The sequence below is a fragment of the Esox lucius genome, chromosome 8 (genome assembly GCF_011004845.1).
Source record: "Esox lucius isolate fEsoLuc1 chromosome 8, fEsoLuc1.pri, whole genome shotgun sequence".
Lineage (NCBI taxonomy): Eukaryota > Metazoa > Chordata > Actinopteri > Esociformes > Esocidae > Esox > Esox lucius.
Window position 1 is genome coordinate 20822710 of NC_047576.1, and position 23090 is coordinate 20845799.

At 47.9% G+C, this 23090-nt stretch overlaps 1 protein-coding gene across 20 annotated transcripts in view; it reads right to left on the minus strand.

Annotated features, from left to right (window-relative positions):
• fryl (furry homolog, like) overlaps positions 1-23090 on the minus strand; it is a 72842-nt gene that overhangs the window by 12546 nt on the left and 37206 nt on the right. For 8 of the 20 annotated variants that reach the window (XM_020048996.3, XM_020048995.3, XM_020048989.3 and 5 more), the window contains 46 exons: positions 20404-20484; positions 19975-20143; positions 19235-19327; positions 18893-18991; positions 18631-18732; positions 17100-17144; positions 15874-15977; positions 15574-15682; positions 15374-15460; positions 15091-15262; positions 14750-14882; positions 14565-14672; positions 14217-14454; positions 13737-13916; positions 13534-13620; positions 13055-13323; positions 12528-12735; positions 12281-12405; positions 12081-12138; positions 11900-11991; positions 11591-11763; positions 11339-11499; positions 10931-11041; positions 10566-10720; positions 9212-9311; positions 8925-9093; positions 8516-8784; positions 8286-8426; positions 7947-8118; positions 7000-7120; positions 6784-6896; positions 6538-6688; positions 6348-6451; positions 6069-6251; positions 5046-5247; positions 4599-4720; positions 4227-4414; positions 3934-4028; positions 3211-3839; positions 2746-3035; positions 2442-2582; positions 1559-1759; positions 1094-1255; positions 902-1000; positions 614-790; positions 339-347 (listed from right to left, as the gene is read on the minus strand). In XM_020048996.3, coding sequence (XP_019904555.2) covers positions 339-347; positions 614-790; positions 902-1000; positions 1094-1255; positions 1559-1759; positions 2442-2582; positions 2746-3035; positions 3211-3839; positions 3934-4028; positions 4227-4414; positions 4599-4720; positions 5046-5247; positions 6069-6251; positions 6348-6451; positions 6538-6688; positions 6784-6896; positions 7000-7120; positions 7947-8118; positions 8286-8426; positions 8516-8784; positions 8925-9093; positions 9212-9311; positions 10566-10720; positions 10931-11041; positions 11339-11499; positions 11591-11763; positions 11900-11991; positions 12081-12138; positions 12281-12405; positions 12528-12735; positions 13055-13323; positions 13534-13620; positions 13737-13916; positions 14217-14454; positions 14565-14672; positions 14750-14882; positions 15091-15262; positions 15374-15460; positions 15574-15682; positions 15874-15977; positions 17100-17144; positions 18631-18732; positions 18893-18991; positions 19235-19327; positions 19975-20143; positions 20404-20484 — 6997 coding nt within the window. The remainder of the gene's footprint in view (positions 1-338; positions 348-613; positions 791-901; positions 1001-1093; positions 1256-1558; positions 1760-2441; positions 2583-2745; positions 3036-3210; positions 3840-3933; positions 4029-4226; positions 4415-4598; positions 4721-5045; positions 5248-6068; positions 6252-6347; positions 6452-6537; positions 6689-6783; positions 6897-6999; positions 7121-7946; positions 8119-8285; positions 8427-8515; positions 8785-8924; positions 9094-9211; positions 9312-10565; positions 10721-10930; positions 11042-11338; positions 11500-11590; positions 11764-11899; positions 11992-12080; positions 12139-12280; positions 12406-12527; positions 12736-13054; positions 13324-13533; positions 13621-13736; positions 13917-14216; positions 14455-14564; positions 14673-14749; positions 14883-15090; positions 15263-15373; positions 15461-15573; positions 15683-15873; positions 15978-17099; positions 17145-18630; positions 18733-18892; positions 18992-19234; positions 19328-19974; positions 20144-20403; positions 20485-23090) is intronic. The other 12 variants (XM_010872187.4, XM_010872179.4, XM_010872185.5 and 9 more) reach the window with 9 other exon arrangements.

Genomic DNA, 23090 nt, shown 5'->3' on the forward strand with positions numbered 1-23090 from the left:
GGGTCAGATGGGTCACAACAGCACACGTCCACAACACAGTACGCTGCTAACATGCCATCTAAGAGCTGTGTATGCAGTCACGGGATGTGACTACGCCTGTCCTCTAAAGCCGTTCGACCTCAGCCATTTCAGACACCCAACCATTTCGCAAAGGTATAACTGAGTGACAGAGTGCAGACTACATTGACCATGAACCAAACTAAACATTTTTGTGGCATGCTTTATGGGATGTAGACTGGCCAAACCGGTGCTTCTACAGGATTACAACAATCACATCACTGACAGAAACACGGGGGCGTGGTGAAGAGCTGCACTAACAACCTGGACCAAATACATACCTGCAGCTCCTTGTTGCGGGATGAGAGGAGAGGCAACAGGTGGGTTAGACAGAAGAAGTGGGGACAGATATATGACATCATGGAAGAGAAGTCATACGATGACACTCATACAGCAATGTTAAGACGCACACAATCGCACACGCTGAAAGAAACCGTTTACCGTCTCCAATCGACAACGTCGTCCAAAAGGACGGCACAATGACCTTTGTAAGTGGCTTGATACGGTATAGTGTGCAGAGAAAGGCGTGTGTGTAGAGACAGTACATGGCCCTCACCTCTGCGTCCTCCAGCTCCACATCCAGGAAGTCAAAGTCCTTGAAGACCCCAAACTGCTGCTCACTTCCTGCGTCCTCCCCTTGAACCTCCTCTTCCCTTACCGCCTCCTCCACTGTGGGGATCAGACTGGTCTGCTGGTCGCCTGAGTCCAGGTCCTCGTTGGACGAGAACACCACCTAAACCCAGACAGAGACAGCCTGGTTATAGTAAGTGGTTCCCTGATCACATGCAGTGATGGGATGTGTTTGTTGAAGTTGACCACTAAATCGCTGGCCATGCTCGCTCACAGTTTGACATGCAGGGTGTCTTACAGAAGGATTCTTGGGAATGCCCGACTCGGCACCGCACAGAGAGAGAACATTCATGAGCTTCTCTCTAGTTCTCCTCTGAAACGAGACAATAAAAAAAACATGAACAAAATGCCGTTGCATACCAATGTTTGGCATCAGGCCTAGTTTCATCATATAGGCTGTAGGTACCTGGGAGAGCTGAGGCCTCTTCCAGCTGACAGGCACCAGGCCATTGGAGTTGGATCCAGAGGATGTGGAAGACGTGCTTCGTGTCACAGCGATGACCTGCGGCTTCCCATTCCGCCCCGCAGCTGTGCGCTGGTCCCCATACTTATGCCCTATGATGGGCGTCTGGGGGTCAAAGATTAAAATAGTTAGTAAAGGTGATTACACCGGTCTGTTACTTTTTGATAAAAGCCAAGGGGTCAAGGTGAATGGTATTGAAGAAACACGGAAAGAAGAAAAACAGAAGGGTGAAAAGTTGACAAGATGAAGCGAGAGCAGGTAAGAACATGAGAAAATCGCTTTAGCACTAACTTGTATTAGCATAGCATAGAAGCATATTACAGCTTCATAAAAAGAGATGTTACAATATAAAACCAAAAGCACAGCCACAAAACCATCAGTTCACACATTCAGCAGGCAAGACTTCACCTCTGAGATGTCAAAGTGGAAGTCCAGCGTCTTGCCGGGCAGCTCCTTAGAGGAGTTGTTGAATATCCGAGTGAAGGCGATCTCTGGGGACCCTGAGGACTCGGTGCTATAGGAGCGCTGCATCTCATCTGGCACCACCAGGCTGGCCGACCGAGACACCACCAGCTTCAGGATGTTCTGGGCCTCCTTCCAGTACGGGCTCTGAGGAACACATTCATGTTATGTTGACTAGATGGTCAATAAATTCACGCATTTCATAGTTCTACACTTTAACTTTCTGGAAGGTAAAGAATTGTATTTTCCATCACCTAATCCCCCCCCAAATCGGATTGTAGGCAAAGGCTGTGCCCCGGTGATGCGGCTTTCAATCCAACTCAGACCTTTTGGACATCCCTTACAAGTGACCTTGAAAGAACTCTGAATGAATGGTCGTACACTAAAGAAAGAATCCCCTTGTACAAAAGCTGTGTAGGTCGGTGAGTGGTGGAATGTCCTGAGGCTGGATGGTTTGTAAGCTGCAACTCAGTCTGGATGAGCAGTTAGGGCCCAGGGCTCAGGACTGGTAAAAGGCTCTTCCATAAAGAGCCATGGCTGGCTGGGTCTATATGCCATGAGTTGCATGACCTGCTTTAATATACTATTCTTCCAAAATGAATCAGTCTGTAGACAGGGAGACATTCTGGCTTTCTTGCTCAGATAGTCAGTCACACTCTCTCCAGGACATGAAAGCCTTGTCTGCTGACATGAACGAGCTACGGGAGGAACGGTTTCTGTGCCAGGCAGCTCTATGTCTGTATCTCTCATTCCTTCTCTCTAAAACGTCTCAGAGACAGACGCCGTAAACATCAGTGTTGAATCCTGAAATGGACAAACCAGGTCTCACCTGGATGTATTTGCCAATGATCTTCATGATCTCCAGGTTGAACTGTTTGACCGGCGCAGCTGAAAGGTCAATGTGACTCAACAGGCTGTAGATGATCTGTAGCAGGGACTGCTGCATGCTGGGTAGGCCTTTCTCAAGCAACTGCAGAAAAGAGGGGAAGAGTTATGAACAGGCTCTCCTACTGGCCATCCTGGATGCAGGACATCTACCAGCTCGTCAAAAACAATCAATTCAAGGTAACTGAGGGATAACTGTTAATCAATTGGCCGCTTCGGTCCTCCGGCCCAGTGTTACGGGAACTTACCTCGGCCAGGTAGGTGACCAGATTGAAGGTGATCTCAGGGAAGGCGTCGTGTAGGTAGCGACACACCACGTTGATCCAGTTGCTGTAGTCTCTGGAGTAGCTGTGAGTGCTGTACAGGGTCATCATATGTGCCAGGTTAGACAGCGTGGCTGACTTGTTGGACAGCGTGGACGTCTTCTCCTCGGCACACACCTTGGCTATCTTGTCAGCCGTCTCCTTGCAGAACGGTGTAGGGTTGTCAAAGTGCTGGATGAGGTGAGGCAGCAGGCACAGGATGTTCAGAGGGAATCCTACAAGGAGACGGCAACAGATCAACGTCACAATCAAAATTTATGTCATTCTCCTGTGTAAAGATGGTAAACCGCCCAATTCCCATAAGCAGGCACTAGCCTGGGAGGGATGAGTGCCATTTACCAGGCATGGAGCCAGGAACTTGGCGCTAGATGAAATCAATGGGATCAATACCTGCTCTCTTACCTGCCACCTGGGAGGGGTCGACCAGAGTGTGTCGGGAGACGCTGATGAGCTTGCTGAGCAGGTGGATGGTGAGCTCCTGGGTGGACGTTGAGGTGAAGCCCTTGAGGAACAGCTGCAGCAGGCCGGGGAAGCTGTACCACTTCAGCTTGGCTTGCACCCTCTCCAGCCTCTCCCTGCTGTCGGCCTTCTCCAGGGGAAGCTGGCCCAGTAGCTTGTTGAGCAGCCGCAGGGCCAGCAGGTACTCAAACTCGTAGTCCGACTCCAGGAGGGAGGTGGCTATCCAGAACACCGTGGCCATCAGGTTGGACGGGTCCACCGGAGGGGTGGCCTCCCTGCCGGGCCCACCCCCTCCGCCCTCCCGCAAAGACGACAAGCTCCGCGTTCGGGCCAGGTTGCCGTGGCTACCACAGAGGCGGTCGGCGACGTCCAGGGTGTTGCTGCGGCGGCGGTCGCCCTTGCGCTCGCCCATGAGGCTGGCGCGGAGGGAGTTGCTGCGGGCGTGGCCATGCGGGTAGTGGCCCGGGAGGAACAGACCCCCACTGCTCAGGTTCAGCTGGCCCGTGCTCTTCCTATTGGCTGCAAACTTAGCCCCCAGCGAGTGCTCAGGAGCAGAGGCCCTGCAGGGACAAATCAAAGCCAACTCAGTACCTGACTAACGCCCGGTCTCAAAGCGGCGTGTGTTGAGGAAGTGTGAACTGGTCAGCCGCTTACTGTGCCAAGGCGATGAGAAGGTCATAGTTCTTCACGGTGTCAGCGAGCGTGTCGATCCCTGACTCCAAAGTCAGCAGCAGCTCGATAACAAAACCCTGAGGGAAACGAGAGTCGGAGGTCAACATTGCGGACAGAGACGCCTATCCGAGGTCAGAGAGGATAATCCATCAGGGGGGCGGGGGCGCATGTATGAACAGCTACACCCTCTCTGATCTGAGATCAGAAGGTAGTGGCAACAGACTTGAGGCAGATGTCTTATTTAGAGGGTTTTTTCCTGAAACAGACTGACTCACCTGTGCTTCCTCTCCAGGATCTCCCACTGTCTCTACAAGGCGTGACAGGACAGCAGAAAGAGTGGCAGCTGTCAGAGGTTGTTTGAGTGCCCTGAAGATCTGGAAGGATCGGCCTGCATAGTGCCGAGAGGAGCAGGACAAGGCCGTCTGCAGGGCGACCTCACTGAGCAACTGGTCCAGCTGGAAACCTGCCACACAAACACATTGTGTCAAGGAAAGGCAGAGAGGCAACAGAGAGAAATAAGAAAAGCGGGAAGCGGTCTGAGGTGCCGCTTTCAGCACACGTGTACTGCTGCAGCATGGATTCAAACCCGCTGGTCTTTCAGCAGAAACTGTCCATCTTTCGCCAGTGTCTCCGGCAAACACACTAACCTGACTCGGACTGTTTGAAGACAGTCACTACATGTCTGAGGAACACGCTGAGCTGGTCAGCACTCTTTATGTGGGGGTTCTTGGGTGACACATCCTCGTGGTTCCACAGGGGACCCCGCTTCCTGCAGGGCCAACAGAAAGACATTTATTGCAGGTAACAAGAGAAGTTACAACTCTCAACACACAGCGTGTCAAACCCTAAAATGATTACCCCAAAAGACCCAAAGAATCTGAATGAACCGGCACACTTCCACTCAAACACATGCAATCCAACTATACCCCATCCGTTCAGACACGGCTGCAAGCGTGAGACCAGGCACATGGATTGGAGGAAGTTAGTCATGATAGGCCAACACACAGCAAACTGATATAACAGCTCCGACGACCAAGAGACACATCCAATATTAACAGCAAGCGTAGGCTCCAGTATAGCAAAGTATTGCTCACCTGGAAGTGACAAACTCAATGAGGGCTTTGACCTTCTCGTCCTGCTCGGCGGTGACATCCACCTCATTGATCAGGGCAGGGGTGAGGTGAGGCAGGGGCGTTCCTCCGGCTCCCAGGCTGATGCTGGACGATGTCGAGCTGGAGCTCAGGCCTGAGTCTGTCATGGGAGACGGCTGGTAGTCTGGCACAAAGTCACACACTCCTGCATGAGGACCACATACACAAGCACATGAAAACAGAGTTTCTGGGCTGGTGAATAGGTTACCATGGACACATCTGAGACTTCGTGAACTGATCTGTGAACAGGGGAGCAAATGAGGGTCTCTGCTGCCCCCTTCTGGGCTTAAGGAACAATACAGAACACAGCAAAGGAAGAGACAGGATCAGCTAAATATAATTGCAAACTTTGTTAAGTAACTCCCTACCTCTTTTCAAAAAGGTTGAAAGGAAATTGATAATTGAAATGAAAGCTGTCCCCACACTGCGATTTGATTTTACATTGCAGAAGCTGTTTAATTGTTTTGCTAACTTTTCTTTAAATGCCTTATTTGGTTGTCGGTAAAACTGGAGGAGTCCACTGCAAAAAACTGGAGGAAATGCTTTCTCTAAAACCAAAACTCTATCAATATACACATCTGCACCAAAATTAGGCACTCAATTTAATAAATATCATTCCAACCCTCAAACACAGGGAAGTTTGCTTCCTTGAATGTGTGCAAGGCATTATGAAATCCTTTAGCAATATCTGAAAAAACTAGTTTCTGGAGTATACCCCTTAAACATGGGAAAACAAGAACAGTGGGACATTTCCAGTAGAAGGTGTAGAAAACTCAGTGAAGCAATAAACCCAGGTATTGTTTTGGGGTGTTTAAATGTCTTTTTGTCCAAGCCTTTTGTCGTTTATATTCAAACATTTACTTAATTAAAAATTTAAGCCAAACCCAAGGCTTCCAATACATTCACAAACAACAGAATCCTCTCTTCAGCTCCTCTCCTCCTCAGGTTTTACAGAGCAATACTGACCTGTGAGGTTGAACTGGTGGGGCGTTGGCTTCACAGTCAGCACCTTGGGGTCGTTGTACTCCCGGTTGCGCAGTAGCACGGAGGCCAGGGATTGGACGCTGCTGTTGGTTCCCTGGACCACAAGCAGGTGAAGCAGCAGGCGTTTACAGTGCTCATAGACCTCGGGATGCTGGTGGTCAAACCCTGGAAGAACAAGGCACGATGAACACCGGAAAATGGGCAGAGTTTGCCTGCCTTTTTGTCAACTGGCCAGCTCTACACAGGCAAGAGGTGAGTTACCTATGAAGATGGAGTGCAGCAGGAGGTGAATGTAGGCACTCCACTCCACCTTGACCCCGTGGTCCACTATGAGGTCAGTCAGTAGGATCACAGCGATGTTGCACCTGAGAAACACCGCAACAGACGGTCAAGCTGGGACCAGGAGGTCCAACTGGGGCCAGAGGAGGAGTGAAGGGGGGGAAGAGGTTACCTGTGGAGGGGTACTCCGGGGGTATTAGTCTCTGGCAGGTAATCCACCAGAGGGGACCAGCAGCCCCCTGTGGGCGGGAAGGGGAGTGGCTCTGGACGGTTGTGGTCCATCACCTTCAGACGCCAGTTAGCGTACAGCGGCATAGAATCACCTGGGAACAACAGTGGATTAACACCCGTGGTCGCATGGACCTTTGGAAACGCATATCCAAACCAGGGTGGAGATCAGCCGGGCGGTGACTCTTACTCTTCTCCTCCTCGTAGGATCCTCCAGAGCTGCTGCTGTAGCGAGACTCCAGGCGGTGGTGCTGGCGGTTCAGGTTACTGTTCAGACCGCTGTAGATGTCCAGATGGACATAACTGGAGGGGACAGAGATGGACAGCTGCAGTCTCACTGCGAGGGAGCGTGCGTCGGTGTCTGAGACGGTGTGTGTGTGTGTGTGTGAAGTGATCCACGTCATACCTGTCATCCATGTTGGGGTCTTTGTTCTTGCTGGTGTCATGGTGACCTTCTGCTCCCGGCACCATGGTGTTACTGCTGGAGGTGGTTCCTGTGGACAGAGACCGGGAAAGGCATCTAGGAGCTATGGCAACACGACAAGGTTCAGGAGGTGGGTGGGAACATGACACCATGTCAGTACGGCTTAATGAGACGGTCATACACGGAGTCAAACAGTCCCAGAGGGAGTAGATGGGTAAGTAGGTTAGAAACGACAAGGAGTACAGGGGGGCTGTGCTTTCAAGACTGCTAATTTCCGTTCATCTACAACGCTCAGCACTTAATGTGATGCACATGAGTGTATGTCGACTGAATGAGATTGTGTGGTCGGTCTCCATTTCTGCCGTTGCTAGGGCACTGTGACGATGTACATTCAGTGATACATTAGCAAATATTTTGTTGTTTTAAATTATCCATTACCTTTTTGTTTAATGGTAATGTCTTAAGAGTTACTCAGCTTAAGTATCTGTTAGTCTTGGACCAAAAAGCTGCAAGACCAATGATGGCAAATAAGTTGAGGGCTTGAATATTTCTAGCTTGCCTGCATGATCCCTCAACAGCCCACACCAGCAGGCTTCTGTATTCCAACTCCCTGGGTAACTTTGGACAATTGCTTTGACGTTCACTTTGTAACAAAATACGCAGTTTAAAATACATATTGATTTAGGTCCTTATATGTACATTTCCACTATCAGAACATGTACACCAGTTAACATTCTGGGTACGTGTAAACACACTGCAAAGGAAGGCCGTTCTGACTCTGAGGAGGTATAAGGACAAAGCACCAACCCTAAGGGCCTTATTTCTATTATAAACACATTCAACAACATGACAAGAACAGTGAACAATTTGTTTTGCATTGAGTTTAACGTTCTGAAAGCAGGTAGGTGGGCTCCGATATGATTGTCTACCTGCTGAGGTGACCGAGGGGATCTTGTAGCTGGAGGTGATGCGGTAGTAGGGGGGGTTGTCCATATGAGTGACAGCCGAGCTCACTGGGTCTGTCAGGTCCAGTTCAAACATCAGCTCTTCCAGAAGCTGCATAGTCTTATCTCTGCCCAGGTACACCACCACCCGCTTCACCTGAACGAACACACACACACACACACAATAATGGTTGGACATGGAAGGTGTGTGATGGAGAGACAATAATGAATGAACTGGACTGATGTGTGCCGGGGGGGATAATGTATGAACTGGATTAACCTACAGTAGGGTGGGAGAGAGGATAATGTATGAACCCGACTCACATAGGGCAGGAGGCTGGGCTCACTGTTAACCCCTGACATGCTGATCAGGAAGTGCAGGATGATCTTGAGGTTCTTTGGCCAGCTGTCTGCGAGGGTGGTCCACACATTCTCTATCTCTGACCAGGCAAACTCATCCCCATACTGAACACAAAAGAACAACACGGCTCCAGCAAACAGACACCATCTTCTCCAATGTATTTTGAGCGTGTGTGGTTAGGTTGCGGTCATACCTTGGCAGTCATAAACATGAGGTTGTTGAGCACCATGGTTGTGGCGTGCGGGGAGCCCCAGCCCTCCCCTCGGAGCCAGCGGCGGCTGTTGACCATCATCAAGTCACGCTCCCGGGCATCCTCCTCCTCCTCACCCATGGGCGCCTCCTCCTGTCTCCGAGGCGAAGGCTTAAAGTCCACCAGCTCCACGTTGTTCATCCACGGCAAGAGGTAGTGAAGCATCACCTGGCGACCACCAGGGTGCGCTGTCTGGATGCGCTGGCTTACCTCTGGGTGGAAACAGTCATCAGGACATTAAATCTATCTGCTTAATGTCAAAGCTGGGGCCTGCATCTCAAACAGAGGTGTCATCGGACATATTCCCAACAAGCCAGACTAGAGTGTAATGCGTTTGTTTGTTGGTGCAGACCTGAGAAAATGGGCATGGTGAGCTCCGGGTAGGTCCGGGCCAGCTCCTCAGACAACTGGTAGTAGGAGACGGAGTAGAGGTGAGGCAGGGGAGAGGGAGGGGTCAGAATCCCATCTGTTCTCTGGATCTCTAGTTTATGAGCGTAACGGAAGAGCTTGGGCTCCAAGATCTGGGGAAAACACATTGAGTACACTCAAAAATACAGAACACTGAAAAATAACATTTAGTACAGGCAAAGAAACATGCCAGTGGACAGCCGTACATGTTCAGAAAAGTGGCAAACGAACCTGCAACAGCTGCATGGCCACCTCATAGATATCTCTGGACGAATCAGCTGCCTTGAACAGGATTAGGTTGAGCAGCACCACAGTGTCAAACTGGTAATCCCTGGAAAACATGCCGTTTCAATCAGTACTAGTACGTTACAGATTAGAGACATTATAGCCTTTCAGTTAAGACTTATGAAATGTGACAATCAGTACCTACAATATGAGCAAAATGGTTTTAAGTATAATTGAAATAGGTTTAATGTGTTGGAGTGTTTTGTGCCAACATCAGAAGGGTGTGAAATATGTTAATAAAATATTCATGTAGGTATAGTGCAGACTGGCCAGCTCATCTTACAATAGATTACTGCTTGGCCAGCACATCCTTCACTAGGTTACAGATTGGCCAGCTCATCCTTCACTAGGTTACAGATTGGCCAGCTCATCCTTCACTAGGTTACAGATTGGCCAGCTCATCCTTCACTAGGTTACAGATTGGCCAGCTCATCCTTCACTAGGTTACAGATTGGCCAGCTCATCCTTCACTAGGTTACAGATTGGCCAACTCATCCTTCACTAGGTTACAGATTGGCCAGCTCATCCTTCACTAGGTTACAGATTGGCCAGCTCATCCTTCACTTGGTTACAGATTGGCCAGCTCATCCTTCACTAGGTTACAGATTGGCCAGCTCATCCTTCACTAGGTTACAGATTGGCCAGCACATCCTTCACTAGGTTACAGATTGGCCAGCTCATCCTTCACTAGGTTACAGATTGGCCAGCTCATCCTTCACTAGGTTACAGATTGGCCAGCACATCCTTCACTAGGTTACAGATTGGCCAGCTCATCCTTCACTAGGTTACAGATTGGCCAGCTCATCCTTCACTAGGTTACAGATTGGCCAGCTCATCCTTCACTAGGTTACAGATTGGCCAGCTCATCCTTCACTAGGTTACAGATTGGCCAGTATTTCCATTTCCAAAATGTCCATAATATATCGGTAGTAATAGTGAAATGACTTTATTATTATTATTTTTGGTGGATACAAAAGCACAGCCTAAAATGCAGAATTTGTAGAACCAGGCTTTTCTGTGTTGTTAAATTCTACACTTAATTTCTGTTCAAATGGCAAAACAAACACGATAAGACAAGGATTTGTACAGTTTGTACAGCTTTTGTCAGCTGGTCTTAACAGTTGGAATTCAAACTTACTAACGCTAGTGTTGACTCCCACGCGGTAGACATGACACAGCAAACTGTCCAGCTGGGACAATCCATTCATTAGTAGGATATGTTACTAAGTAGGTTCATGTTGTAAGTAGGCAATTGTCCACAGAGGACCACACACGCGCTACAACCAGAGAAGAGACGTGCCTGTTGTGAAAGACGTTGGCGATGGCCCTGAAGCAACCGGCCGCCACGCGCCGTGACCCAGTGTAGCAGCGGTCCACGGCCCAGAACATCAGGTTACTCTGGTCTGGATTCAGCTCCAACAGCAGCATCACAGCCTCACAGCCCAACTGGTGCACCTACAGGGGCAGACGTATGGATTATCAGACCTAACACTGAACTCCGGGCGCCAGCCTAGCAAATCTCCTTCCACTTCTCCACACCGCCCTAAATCACTGAACAGGTGAACGCTCCACATGACCCGGCTCCGTTACGTTTTCAGAGCAGACGACGGGGTCAGGGCAAGGTCATCCAGGTGGGGAGGAGCAGTGGTGTATATTCTCTCTTACCTTCCTGTCCTGGGAGTCCAGGATGTTGTCCAGCCACTTGTAAAGGTAGCCATCTGAGGAGAGGCCCACGTTGTCAGCAACTGGACCGCAGCACAACACAGCAGACATGGCCTACATAGCAAACACATACATCAACCACATAGGCATGGATGGGGAGTACAGACTGGAGCCGGCAAAACTGCTGAGGACTGACAGACTTCTAGAGGTTGGCCAGCTCATACCATATCTACTGTGATTAAAGCGTGATGTTTTCATACACAACCACTAACTGGGTCATTTTGGAGCGTAAAACCATTGTGAAATAATGATTGGAATTAAGTTCCCCTGACTGTCGGGCTGTGTCCAGTTTCCTGACCGTGGTTTACAGAGAGACCTCGACAACGGCTTTGTAAGAACAGACGGCTGTACCTTGAGTGCACAGTACTGGTGCCGGTTGATCTGCATGTTGCGGTCGCTGTAGCGATCCAGCGGGGTGAACATGATGCTGAACGGCCCGGCCCAGTGGCTGAACAACATGAACAGACTGTGTCTCAGAGACTGCTGGGGGAAGATGGTCCTCCTCTGGTGAACTGGTGGGAACACATGTAAGTCAAAACGCCGACCCAACACACCGTTGACAACACTTCACAGAGCGCAGTGTGTATGCAAGCATGTGTGTACCTGGGACGTTCTGGATGATATTGGCCACCAAGGCGCTGAAGTGGCAGCGGATGTCCTTCAGTGTGTCTGAGTCTTTGTCATTTTCGGCCTCCAGCAGCTGTCTGGTCAGATCCACATACTCCAACAGGGTAGAGTTCAGAGAGTGACTCTCCCCATCCAGACCGCCACTCGTACTGCAGGTGAACACACACACACACACACACGTGAGTCAAAAGACGGAAGGCACATGATTCTCTACAAGGATCCCATAACCATTTGCATTGATGTGACAACTTGGGACTGGTCCAAACTGGTCTGGTGTCCACTCACGTCTGACTGATGACTCCAGCATCCGCCAGCAGCTCAAAGATCCGGACCAGCTGGACCCTGAGGATGTCACGGCGCCTGCGTCGCTTCATGTTCTACAACCAGGGAAAAACAGTGGGCAGTGAGCAGTGGCTGTCTGACGGATGACTGAATGAGCTGTTTCAGGACACTGAGCTGCACCCACCTCCGGCCTCCTCTCCAGAGCCTCCTTAATGATGAGGTTCAGCTCCTCTATTAACTCTCTGAAAGACACAATACACGTGAGGACATGCCTGCTGACCACACACTGTGGCTAGCCTTCTGCTGACCATGTAACACACAGAGCAGGACACCATCAGACAACCCCCATAAGACGACCGTCAGCAAACGTGCAGAGGTCCTCACCTGAAGGCCACGGGGTTGGTCCGGCCAAGACCCAGGACGAGAGACTCTGTTATGTCCATGCTCTCAGAGCGCATCATCGGGACGACGTGTTTGAACAGGGATGAGGGGGACGGAGTGCCAATAATCTGAAAAGAAAGAAACATCCCACGTGAAAATAGACCATTCACAAATCTCCAACTGGAGGAAATCGGAAGAGAAACTTGCCACGGGCCCTATTGCTAGCCACATGAAAGGCCCAATATCCGACCTTTGAGTCATAGCTGTAGCCACTGTCCGGCGTGGACGCCAGCGTCTCAGGCGGGGAGCAGCGGACGGAGCCGGAGGTGGAGGATGAGGAGGAGTTGGGGGAGGAGGTGGCGGAGCTGCAACAGAGGATAAGGTAGTTCCTCCATAGCCCCACGTATGAGTCACTACTGCTGCTCAGGCTGTTCACCTTCTTGGCATTTATAGGGCTGCTGCAGGGGCACAGGTCAGAGAGCAAAGGTCAGAGGTGATTTCCTGATAGGTGATATGAAAATATATTTGAAATAATACCCATATACACAAGCACCAACTCTTGTCCCCAAAGGGCCCATAACTTCATACAAGGCCGGGATTTAATGGGATGATGTCATCCTTCAGCGATGGTGTTAGCCATTCTGTCCCCATACATGAGAGAGGGTGACATCATCCTGCACCCTAGCGCTCAGATTGCAAACACATTCTGAGTGGCCTTTCAAAAACGTAAACGTGAGACACACGAGAGAGGTCCATTAAACGGGCCTGGTGACATACTTGATGTCCACTTGTGGAGACAGCAACTGGAGGCGTGTGTAGGCAAACATCCAGGCATAGCTGACCGCGGTGGGGCAATGCTTGGGCAGGTGCTCCTGGCGCAGGTAGCTGGACAGGCTTATGGCCCAGGGGTCCTGACCTTGCGTCACATGGGCAAACACCCAGATGTGCGACGGGCTGACCACGTCGAACTGGTGGCTGATAGGAGACGAGCTCCATTCTGCCAGCGTCTGCAGGTCAATACCGCTGGGACAGTAAAGGAGGTTGGTCTGCAGGACAGAAAGTTAGCGCTTCAATTGAGGCATTATGGGTCAAGTTAAAGAGTTATGGTTAGATTATGAGGCTTTAAAGTTGGGTTATTGATTTTAAGGTTAGGTAAATTACTTATTTATAAGACCACTAAATTGCCGGTCTTAACCTTGATAGTAAAACCAATGTGTTTGTGCATACACGATTCCACAAAAGCTTAGCCATCTTACCTGGTCAGCTCCAGTCAGGTGGATGAAGCTCTCCAGCACAGACGCACTGACTCTGTCCATAACATCTATGGCCAATTCCTCGTCTCCCTGGTGGGCAGAAAAAGTTAGTGACGCCTGAATATTACTGACACAGTACAAACATGCTTACACAGTACAAGGGTTCCATTCAGATCTCCGCATCGCCTGCCAGAGCGTGTAGTTACCTTGGCGATTCCCAAAGCGGTGTGCAGGGCTCGGACCTCTTTGAGGACGTTAACGGCCAGCCTGCGGGTGGCGGGGCGGCAGCTGCACAGCACCACCAGAGCCAGGCCCTCCACCACATGCAGCACCCCCCACAGAGGAGAGCGTTCCAGGGGGAGAGGCGTACCGCTGCCAGGGCCCTGCTGGAGCACACAAACACACATGGACACTTTGTTACACAATAAAACAACTATTTACAGTACAGAACCAGTTCAGTAGGGCTCGAGCAGGACGTGTTCTCATTACCAGCAACAACCTGACAGCGAATAACGGCCTTGCTCGTAGGAAGACCTGACAGTTATTTGCCTGATGCTCTAATCCCAAGCTGCCCTACTGCCACAAATGGCAAGGTGTTCGAAGACCTTTACGAAACACACTGAGCGGACGGCACTGTTACCCGGACCACGGAAGACGCCATGGTATTAAACCTAGCCTCAGCTGACCTGGGCCTCGTGGCTCTTGTTGCTGGTCTGGACGGCCTGCCTCCACTGGCTGATGAGCTGCAGCAGCATCTTGACAGCATTGTCCAACAGCGTGGGATGGACGTCGGTGACCTCACGCACAACAAAGTAGACAAAGCCGGAGAGCACGTCCTCCCTCCACTCTGGGAAGTCCACCATCAGGGCCTGCAGGGTGGTGAAGGCCAGGCCGCGCAGCTCCTCATCCATGTGGATGGTCAGCCTGGGCAGGGGGACAGAGGACACAAACCGTGTGATGCTGGAATCAGATACCATCAGCAAGACTGATCAACTCCCTCCGGAGAGGAGTGAAGTGAGATGGAGGGTCCTTACTTGGCCAGCAGCTCAATGAGGTCTTGTCGGCTCATGCCGTCTGGGATCAGTCTGGGGATGGCTGCCACACACGTACGAAACAGGTCGATCTTTGGCTTCCTCTCCCCCCTGCAACACAAGAGGGACTTCACCAATGTGCAGAGGACCAACACACCTGGTAAAACACACATTTCAGAGGCACTTACGTGATCATGTCCTCAGGTTCCTTGTTGGACATCTGGACGCTGGTCATGCTCATGGAACGGCCCACCTCCTTGTCTAGGTGACGTAGGATGTTGTCCAAGGCCTTCCTCACGGCAGGGTAGTATAGTGACATGCCTACACACACACACACACACACACACACACATTAAATCAAACCCCATTTAATGTGCAAACTCCAAGGTGATTAACTTCTCAACTAACGTAAACGTTAAATATCGGTGTATAAATGCAGGAATTTGCAACAAAGCCAGTGATCCCTGAGTCACAGCCGTGTAGTACTGGCCTTCTGTGACCAGGGCGGAGCTTGGAGGGGTCGACCTACCGATGACCTTGGCCTCCTCGTCAGTGAGGGTGGTGGCCAGGAAGATCTTCTTGACGCGCAGGGTGTTTCCTGAAGGCATGATGACCCCTGTGGTTGGCATTGGAGGCTCCCCGTCCTTCTGCTGCAAACTGTCAGCTATGACCAGGAAGGCCCTGAGGCCGATATTCATCCTCTGGAAAACAAAGACGCAGAGAGATGAAAGAACAGTCAGAGAGGACCTAGGTTGCCAGAACAGAGGACGATTGGAATGTTACAGTCTTCTCTAGCCTCAGCCATCTCATACCTCTGGGTTGATGGTGAAGGTCTTGTGAGATTTCCCAACACAAAGGAGGTCGTAAATGATCTCCTTCATAGCAAAGTCCAGCCTTTCCTGAAAAACGAGCCACAACATAACAATAATCACGTATAGGATACAAGCCTTGACCTACTCCCCTGCAATTTCCTGCAGGAGTCATTAGACCATGGAGGTTTCCTAAAACATACCTGAGCTATGAACTGGATGATCTTGACGAAGATGTTGAGGGGCGTATCCCTCGGCACCACACTGCGGGAACCTTTGGGGAAAAGTGCTGAAACAATGCTGAGCAGCCGGCTGCAGAAAACAAGAGGGAATAACAGTTTAATAGAAACACACTGAGGACTATGATAAGCTTTAAGAATAAATGGGATTCTGGTTCTGTAAAAGGAGTGATATGGGCACTGTTAACTGTGATTCTGACTGGGTCAGTTCATTTTACGTAGAGGTGAAACCCTTGACCTGCCAAGGAGCGAGCCAGTACTGACCTCTGTGTGACCGTATTACTCTCACACTTGATTCTGATGATGTAGACCCACAGCAGTCTGTAGAGCGACTCCAGCGCCACACGGGACATCTTGGGATCTTTGTTCTAAAGGGGCGGAGGGAGAACGTTTAGAACGCCTGCCTACTCAACCCACTGTGTTCACCCATCTGAGAGGACAAGGAGACGTGTTCCTGCTGTGAAAGACAGCAGTCTGCAGGGATCAGGCACGCAAACCATCAGGTTGGCCTGGATGAGGCGAAATGAGGCTTGATTCAAGTCTCAGTCACGTTTGAAAAGTGCCTCGGTAATGATATGATTCACAGAAAGCAGATCTGTGATAAGATAATGAGCCTGCTTCAGATCTGATGACATGTCAGCATTCATACATCTGGTACAAACTAATTACATTCCGGATTTATGAATCATCCTACACTACTGATTGAAAAGATTCTGGTAATTATTTCAGTTACAGAATAAATAATGTTCAGTGAGTCTGGTTATTTATAGAAGGTACACAGTGTTATGCTAGCCGTAGTCTGTGATGTTCCAACCAATGCGTAGTGTTTGTACAGCTGAGTGTTCACAGAACCTGTGACTACAGGTGCAATACACAGCGCTGTAAATTAAGCCCATGGCAGCAACATGCGCTCCAACATCAACACTGCTAACAGCCAATACAAAGGAATCTTTCAAGGGTACCCAGTGACCTTTCCACCCCTCTGTGGACCATGGAGCTGCCAGTTTGCAGCACACAGCCGCAAGCCAACCACGCCGATAAGAGAATTGGGTGTATCTGGGGACAGCCTCTGAGCATCTATAACAAGAAATGCTGCATGGCGTTCCACAGGCCTCTGAAGACAACATCCATCTGGTTGTCCTCAAAACTACCAACAACCTCTTCCAGGCTTCATACTTTCATGTCCATCAAGGAGAAAGGAAGAAGCCTGAGAATGTTATTCACTCGTCAGCATGATTCAGACCGCTCTGTTCTCACCCTCAGGACAATGCTGTAAACATACACAACAGCCAAGCCTTAGAGCTCTGGTTGAATCCAAAAACCAACTAACGGTGTCCAACCATTACTTTGAGCGATCTTTTCTCCTGTTTATTTTCAGCTGAAGGCAACAACCAGTTTCAGTCTAACGCCTTGTTGCTCCTGGCAAAAGGGGTTCATTCCCTCGGGACGGCGTTCAGAAAAGGGGGATTCATGACACTGGACCAACTCACCTGCAGCGTCTCAATCTGCTTTCTGATGCTGTTGTTAGACGGCATCTGGAGCGAGTGACAACGTCAGAGAGACAAAACGACAGAAGACAAGGAGCGTGAGGATGTGGGGAGGGGAGACATGCAGGTTAGAAAGAGAACAGAGCGACAAAATATAACTCAAAAAATGACGTGACTAAAATCCCTCACTACTGATTTATATCCACCTGAATCAGACCCATATTAGGCAGAGTGAGAGGCAAAGAATGGAACACAACAGCAGTAATAGGACGCATGTCAAAACCCAAATATCCACCAACAATGTTGTATAGTAAGACTATACAAACCCTGTGTGGCAATATTAGACAATATTACTTATATATTGCTTACATTTTGACATGTACCTTGACATTCTTAGGTTTTATACTTTGTCAAAGATGTCCAATAGATGGCAAATCAAAATTAAAGGAAAGAAAACGGAGACAGAAAGACGCAAACAATCTGACAGCCAGACACCCACACAGACTGGGGGTAAAGCCAGGGAGAAGTAGGTGTGGATAGGGTTAGGAGAGAAACTATTAAAGGAGAAACTGTGTTAAAAAGGTATCATGTTTTGCTCCCCCCAAAACAAGGCACTAAACTGAATCAGCATTTGAACTGATAATCTGATCGTCACACTTTAAAAGGCCTAAAATGCATTTCCAAACAACTCCGCGCCCAGGAGAATAAAGGTTAGACTACAAAAACATGGGAATTTCGATGGCATTACCACCAATAGGCTGTTCTAAAACACCAATTAAAGGTCAATTAAAACCCAGGAATCAAAGGGAATCTAATCTCACAGGAAATCAAAAGCAACCTAATTACCACCTGATTGGTCAAAGAGAGCTCAACAACGGAGTTGTCAGAGAATTACCACCACAAAAGCAATAGGAATTATAGCCCATATCTGACATGGAATCAGAGGGAATCAATCTAAACAAAGGGAATCAATTCAGAGTTGAGGAGCGTGGAGACAGTCACAGAACAGTTCATTCGGGCTGGACTAGCTGGAGAATGGTGCAGGAGAGGAGAGGAGCATGATTGATTGGCTTGTTTGCTTTGTGATTGGTTTGCGGGGGTTGTTGTACAGGGGAGAAGGAAGATGATCATTGAGGTACACCCTTCAAGCCCCCCAAAAAAGATCAGAACTTAGCTGCGTGTGCAAATACAGCCTAGGACAACAACTTACCTGGGCTAAAGAACATAATGTTAGAACAGTACCATTTTTGTCATGGTAGCAGTAATACATGATAGAATTCGCTATGCAATGAACATATTTCATTTGACCAAAACATTTCTTTAGCACCATAATGCTATAGGCATTGTAGATTATCTTTTCATAATATAGTTTTTAGTACATTTTCATTACGTCCCACTAAACTTCAACATTTAGGCAAACCGCTTTCTTTAAAAATGAAACCAAGGGTGTCCTATGAAATGTATGTTTTTCATGGAAGACTATATATTGTTTACTGGCTGCTGGAGAAGTGATTGAGGGGATCGTGTTGTGTACCTTCAGATGAGAGAGGCAGTTTGTGAGGAAGATGTGCCAGTTATTGAGGAAGAACTGCTTCTGACTGACACACAGCAGACACGTCACCAGAGGATACAGTGCCTGGAGGAGAGAGAGCACAAGTCAACCATGGCACAAAGAGGGAAAAGCAACGTTGGAAAGAGATGTGAGGGAGAAGATTGAGAGTAAACAAACAGAAATGACAAAAGTAAATACTCAAAACAAAAACGAGGGCGGGATGGCGACAACAAGCTAACTTTACCAAGGAGTGCTTCTTTCTGGAGCTAAGGTCAAAGGTCGTCTGGTAGAGCATCTCAACAAAGTTCTTGAGGCACGGCACGTTGACTTCATTCTTCACTGCCTGCGAAGAGGAAGCAAATGAGGGTGGTCATTCAATGGGAGACCTAAACAACACCCTATTCTCTATATAGTGCACTTCACCACCACCTATGGTAAGTCATTAGTGTGCTTCCCTGGTAACAAAGTGTAATACACCATAAACAGAAAGGCTCAATGCCAATGTTAACTTGTTGAGCCACAACAAACAAAGGAATGTGGGTCTTTCCCCTATTTTTAAATGTTCCGTTGTCTGGTTGGTACTCACAGCTGCAACAGGGATAAGGATCTCCACAAACAGGCCAGCCAGGGCATGCTTTACATCCTTATCCTTCACCTCCAGGAAGTACTGCGCACACTCCTGAGGAAGACAGGAACACGGGTGAGGACAGAGGGGGAAACACACCAACAAAAAACCAACTAACAAGCTGAAAAACCGTTAAGACAGATTTCGGTATACAAGCAGAACACATCAGATGCAAGATGTGGTGCCACCTATAAACCACTGCATAGTACCCAGCATGTTCCATTAATGCGCTGGGAAATCAGGTCTTGTTAAGAGGGGAGCATATGGAGTGAGCTTTTTACTGCCGAATTGAGCTTAATGAAAAGGCACTGCTCCGTTCAGGGCTCTTGGCACAGGGATCCACTGTCTGATCGTTACTCATCTGGCTTTATGAGGCTCTGCTACAAAGAGGTGCTGAGCTCAAACAAAAGGGTCACAGTAAAACGTTCATCCTGGCTGTCGTTTAGCAGAGAGTCATTGCTCCACCGTACTCAGCCACTCAGGTAACATCACAAGTATAGTGGTGTACAGTACAGCCATCCAATATAGGACATCCAGGTCTGTAGCTCCAAGACATGGTTGAATCCACTAAACATGAAGGTTTGGAAATCAAGTGCAACTAAAATCAACTTGCCAAAAAGAAACTAATATTCTACTGTTCGTGTTTTGGTACGGTTTGCCAAGGTGTGCTTAAATGAATATTAAGACACACGAGTAGTGACCTGCATGAACTGGAAGGAGGCCTCAAAGTCCTCCACTGGGTACATCTTGACCCTGAAGAACTTCATGCCCATGATGAGGCTGATGATGCTCTGGACCACATAGGGGCTCTGCTCCTTCTGCCTCAGCTCCTTCAGCTCTGTGATGAACTTCTTACGCACCGCCTGGAACCTGGAGAGAAACCCCCCCCACACACACTCAGCACTCCATCTTTGTTTAAACAAATTCTTTGTTCAGAATTTCAGAAGGATATGACAGTTTCTACAGCTAAATCAGAACCTTAATTGGCATTTGCCCAAAGCAGAAGCTATTCACTCTGGGACAAAACACTGAGACAACTTTAAAATACTACATAAAAAAAAAACTTAATAATTTAAGATCAAAACAGAAGTGTCATGTTCAATTAATTAGGTTAGGGGAAAAACTCTTACTTTGACTGTGTGAGCACTCCAATGACTTCAGCATACAGGTCAGCAATGATGTGTACATTGCCAGTGTTGGGGCCAGAGTACCTTTCAATAAAAACACATCCATTATCCACCCACGCACAGACAACGAGCCCTCCTGATATTTGAATCTGGTGGTGTGAAGACACTGACCCAAAAACATCAACAGACCTGTGGAGGAGCAGCTTAAAACAAACATACACCAAAACTAATAAAGAAACAAAGTCCTGAGACAAAAGCTTCAGCGGAACTTTGGAAAACCTGAAGCGTGTGGCAATAAACTGTGGGATTCAGAGCAGCCTGTGTGAATGTTAACTTAAGTTTCTTAAAATGTGGTGACGGTTTTCCTTAAGTGACAAACAGTGTGGGCAGACTAAGTCATTCACACTGGCCATAAAAGCCAGTCTACCGGAATCCAAACACACAACGTAATGAGTGACTCGCGGGCAGAGACCAAAACACTGGGAAATAGGGTGTGGCACTGTGTAGAGCTACACCAATATTATGCATGTGATTTGCACACAAAGTTAGAAACAAACTGCCTCACTGAATTTATGGAAATGTCGACACGTACACAGAATCTATAGAATTGAAAAAATATAGGACAATTGAAAGTAACACCACTGAAGTACAGAAAACCTGAAATGGACAGACATCATCAAATGTAAAGCTAGCCTTGATGAATGACAGTGTTCTTTACCAACTGATATAATAACACTTATGTTGCCATCTGAAAACACATTGCAACAATTATTCCACTTCAGTTGGGAGTCAATTATTTCATTTGACTCCCAATTGAATAATTTGACTCCCAAATATTTATTTGGCAGTCAAAGTGTACTCCCAATTTAACCAACCAAAAATGGCCAAATGTGTCAAAATGTATTAAGAATTCCTTTGGAATTCATTTGGAAATGTCAATTTTCAGAGAAAAAGCAAAGTCTGCATTCCTGATTAATTATGGAGATATTTCCACTTCATAACTACCCTTAAGGCTGACACCATTTAGTTGACCAGCCAATTGTTTAGTCAACCGGCTTTTGGTCAACCAAGATTTTTCTAGTCGAGATGTCTAAATGTTATTTCCTTTGAGACACCTGTTTGATACTCACTTATTAGTGGGTCAGTCATATTTAAACATGTGGAAAAAGATGTAACAGGTTGTAACAGGTTGAGACAGGCAGCAATAGATGACACTGCACTATATCAAATGTATAAACTTGCAGTACTTCGTAACTTCATTTCATAGAAGGTTCATGTACATTTCCTTAGAGATCATGGATGGCAGATGTTTCATTTGAGTAGTATGCATTTATTTATTTTGAGCAACAGAATAAACACCAACAATCTCAACTCAAACTAGTGTTTTTCTTAAAAACCCATGATTCGAATCAATCTTAGACCTTTTAAGGCACCAGCACAGGCTCGGTTTCTTGTCAGATCATAAATCACCTCAAGCCTGACAGCTGCAGTTCACAAATGGGCAAGAGCCTCGCGCCGCACAGGACCATTGAGCTATAAAAGGGCAAGACAGATCATGCAGATACTGAGTAGTGTTGTCGTTGGGGGATAACCGTACTTAGTCAAGGAAGCAGAAATGCTCTACTTGACTTCCAACAAATTCAGCATGACCAGTGAACGCTTGGCATGGATTTGAAAGATCTTCCGGACGTTTGTGAAGCAAGAAAGAAAAACTGGGCAAGACAAGTTCAGCTGGCCGTGGGTAGACCTGACAGTGGTGACGTGGGTAGACGTGACAGTGGTGAGACAGGGAGGGGGGCCGAAGAGCAGATATTTATGGGCCAAGTCTTGATACCTAGTGGCCAGTAGACATGTTTTTGGTCATTACCATGACTTCATAACATAAGAACATGCAAGCATTTTAATGATCTTAAAATGCCATATTGGTGATCACCCACACTTTAGCCAATTTTCATGAAATACATTCAAGCTTTGTCAGTGGGGGACAAAGCAGTTAAAATGGGCCTGCTTCTCATCCTACAACACGCTGATAATCCAGGAATTTATGCCAGGGTCCTATTTGTGGACTTTAGCTCTGCTTTGAACACAATCACACCAGAACCTTGGGAACCATTAAGCCATGACATTCTGTTCATTTCTGGAACAGGATTTTAATTCATAGCCACAATGAGATTGTCAATATGGCATTGCAATATCATTTAAAAGGTTGGCAGTGTGTTATAAAGGCAAAAGGGCAATTACATCAACAAGCCAGGGGTTCTAACCTAGGAAGTTACACACAGGAGTCCAGGGTAAGTACCAAAAAAGAAGGAGGATGGGGATTCCAATCTAAGATGTTGTGCCCGCAAGTCCATCTCTCTAACTACTATGCCAGTGGTTCTTAACCTTCTCCTAGGGACCCCCCAGCCATTCCATCTATTAGATTAATAAACTATTTGTCTAATTAACAAGCCCTTACCTGATGAATCAGGGCTAGAATTAAAAACTGTGAGATGGCTGGGTCCCCAGGAGAGGGTTAAGAACTACTGCACTATGCTATTGGACAATGAATAGTTACCAGGCAGAATTTCAGAATTACTAAAGACAGGCATGCAGAGCATTGTGCAGACATTTTCATTTTATTTAACCAGCTAAGCTACGGATCCAGCATTGTCTGGAAATTTTACTTTTAAGCAATGCCTTTCTGTTCA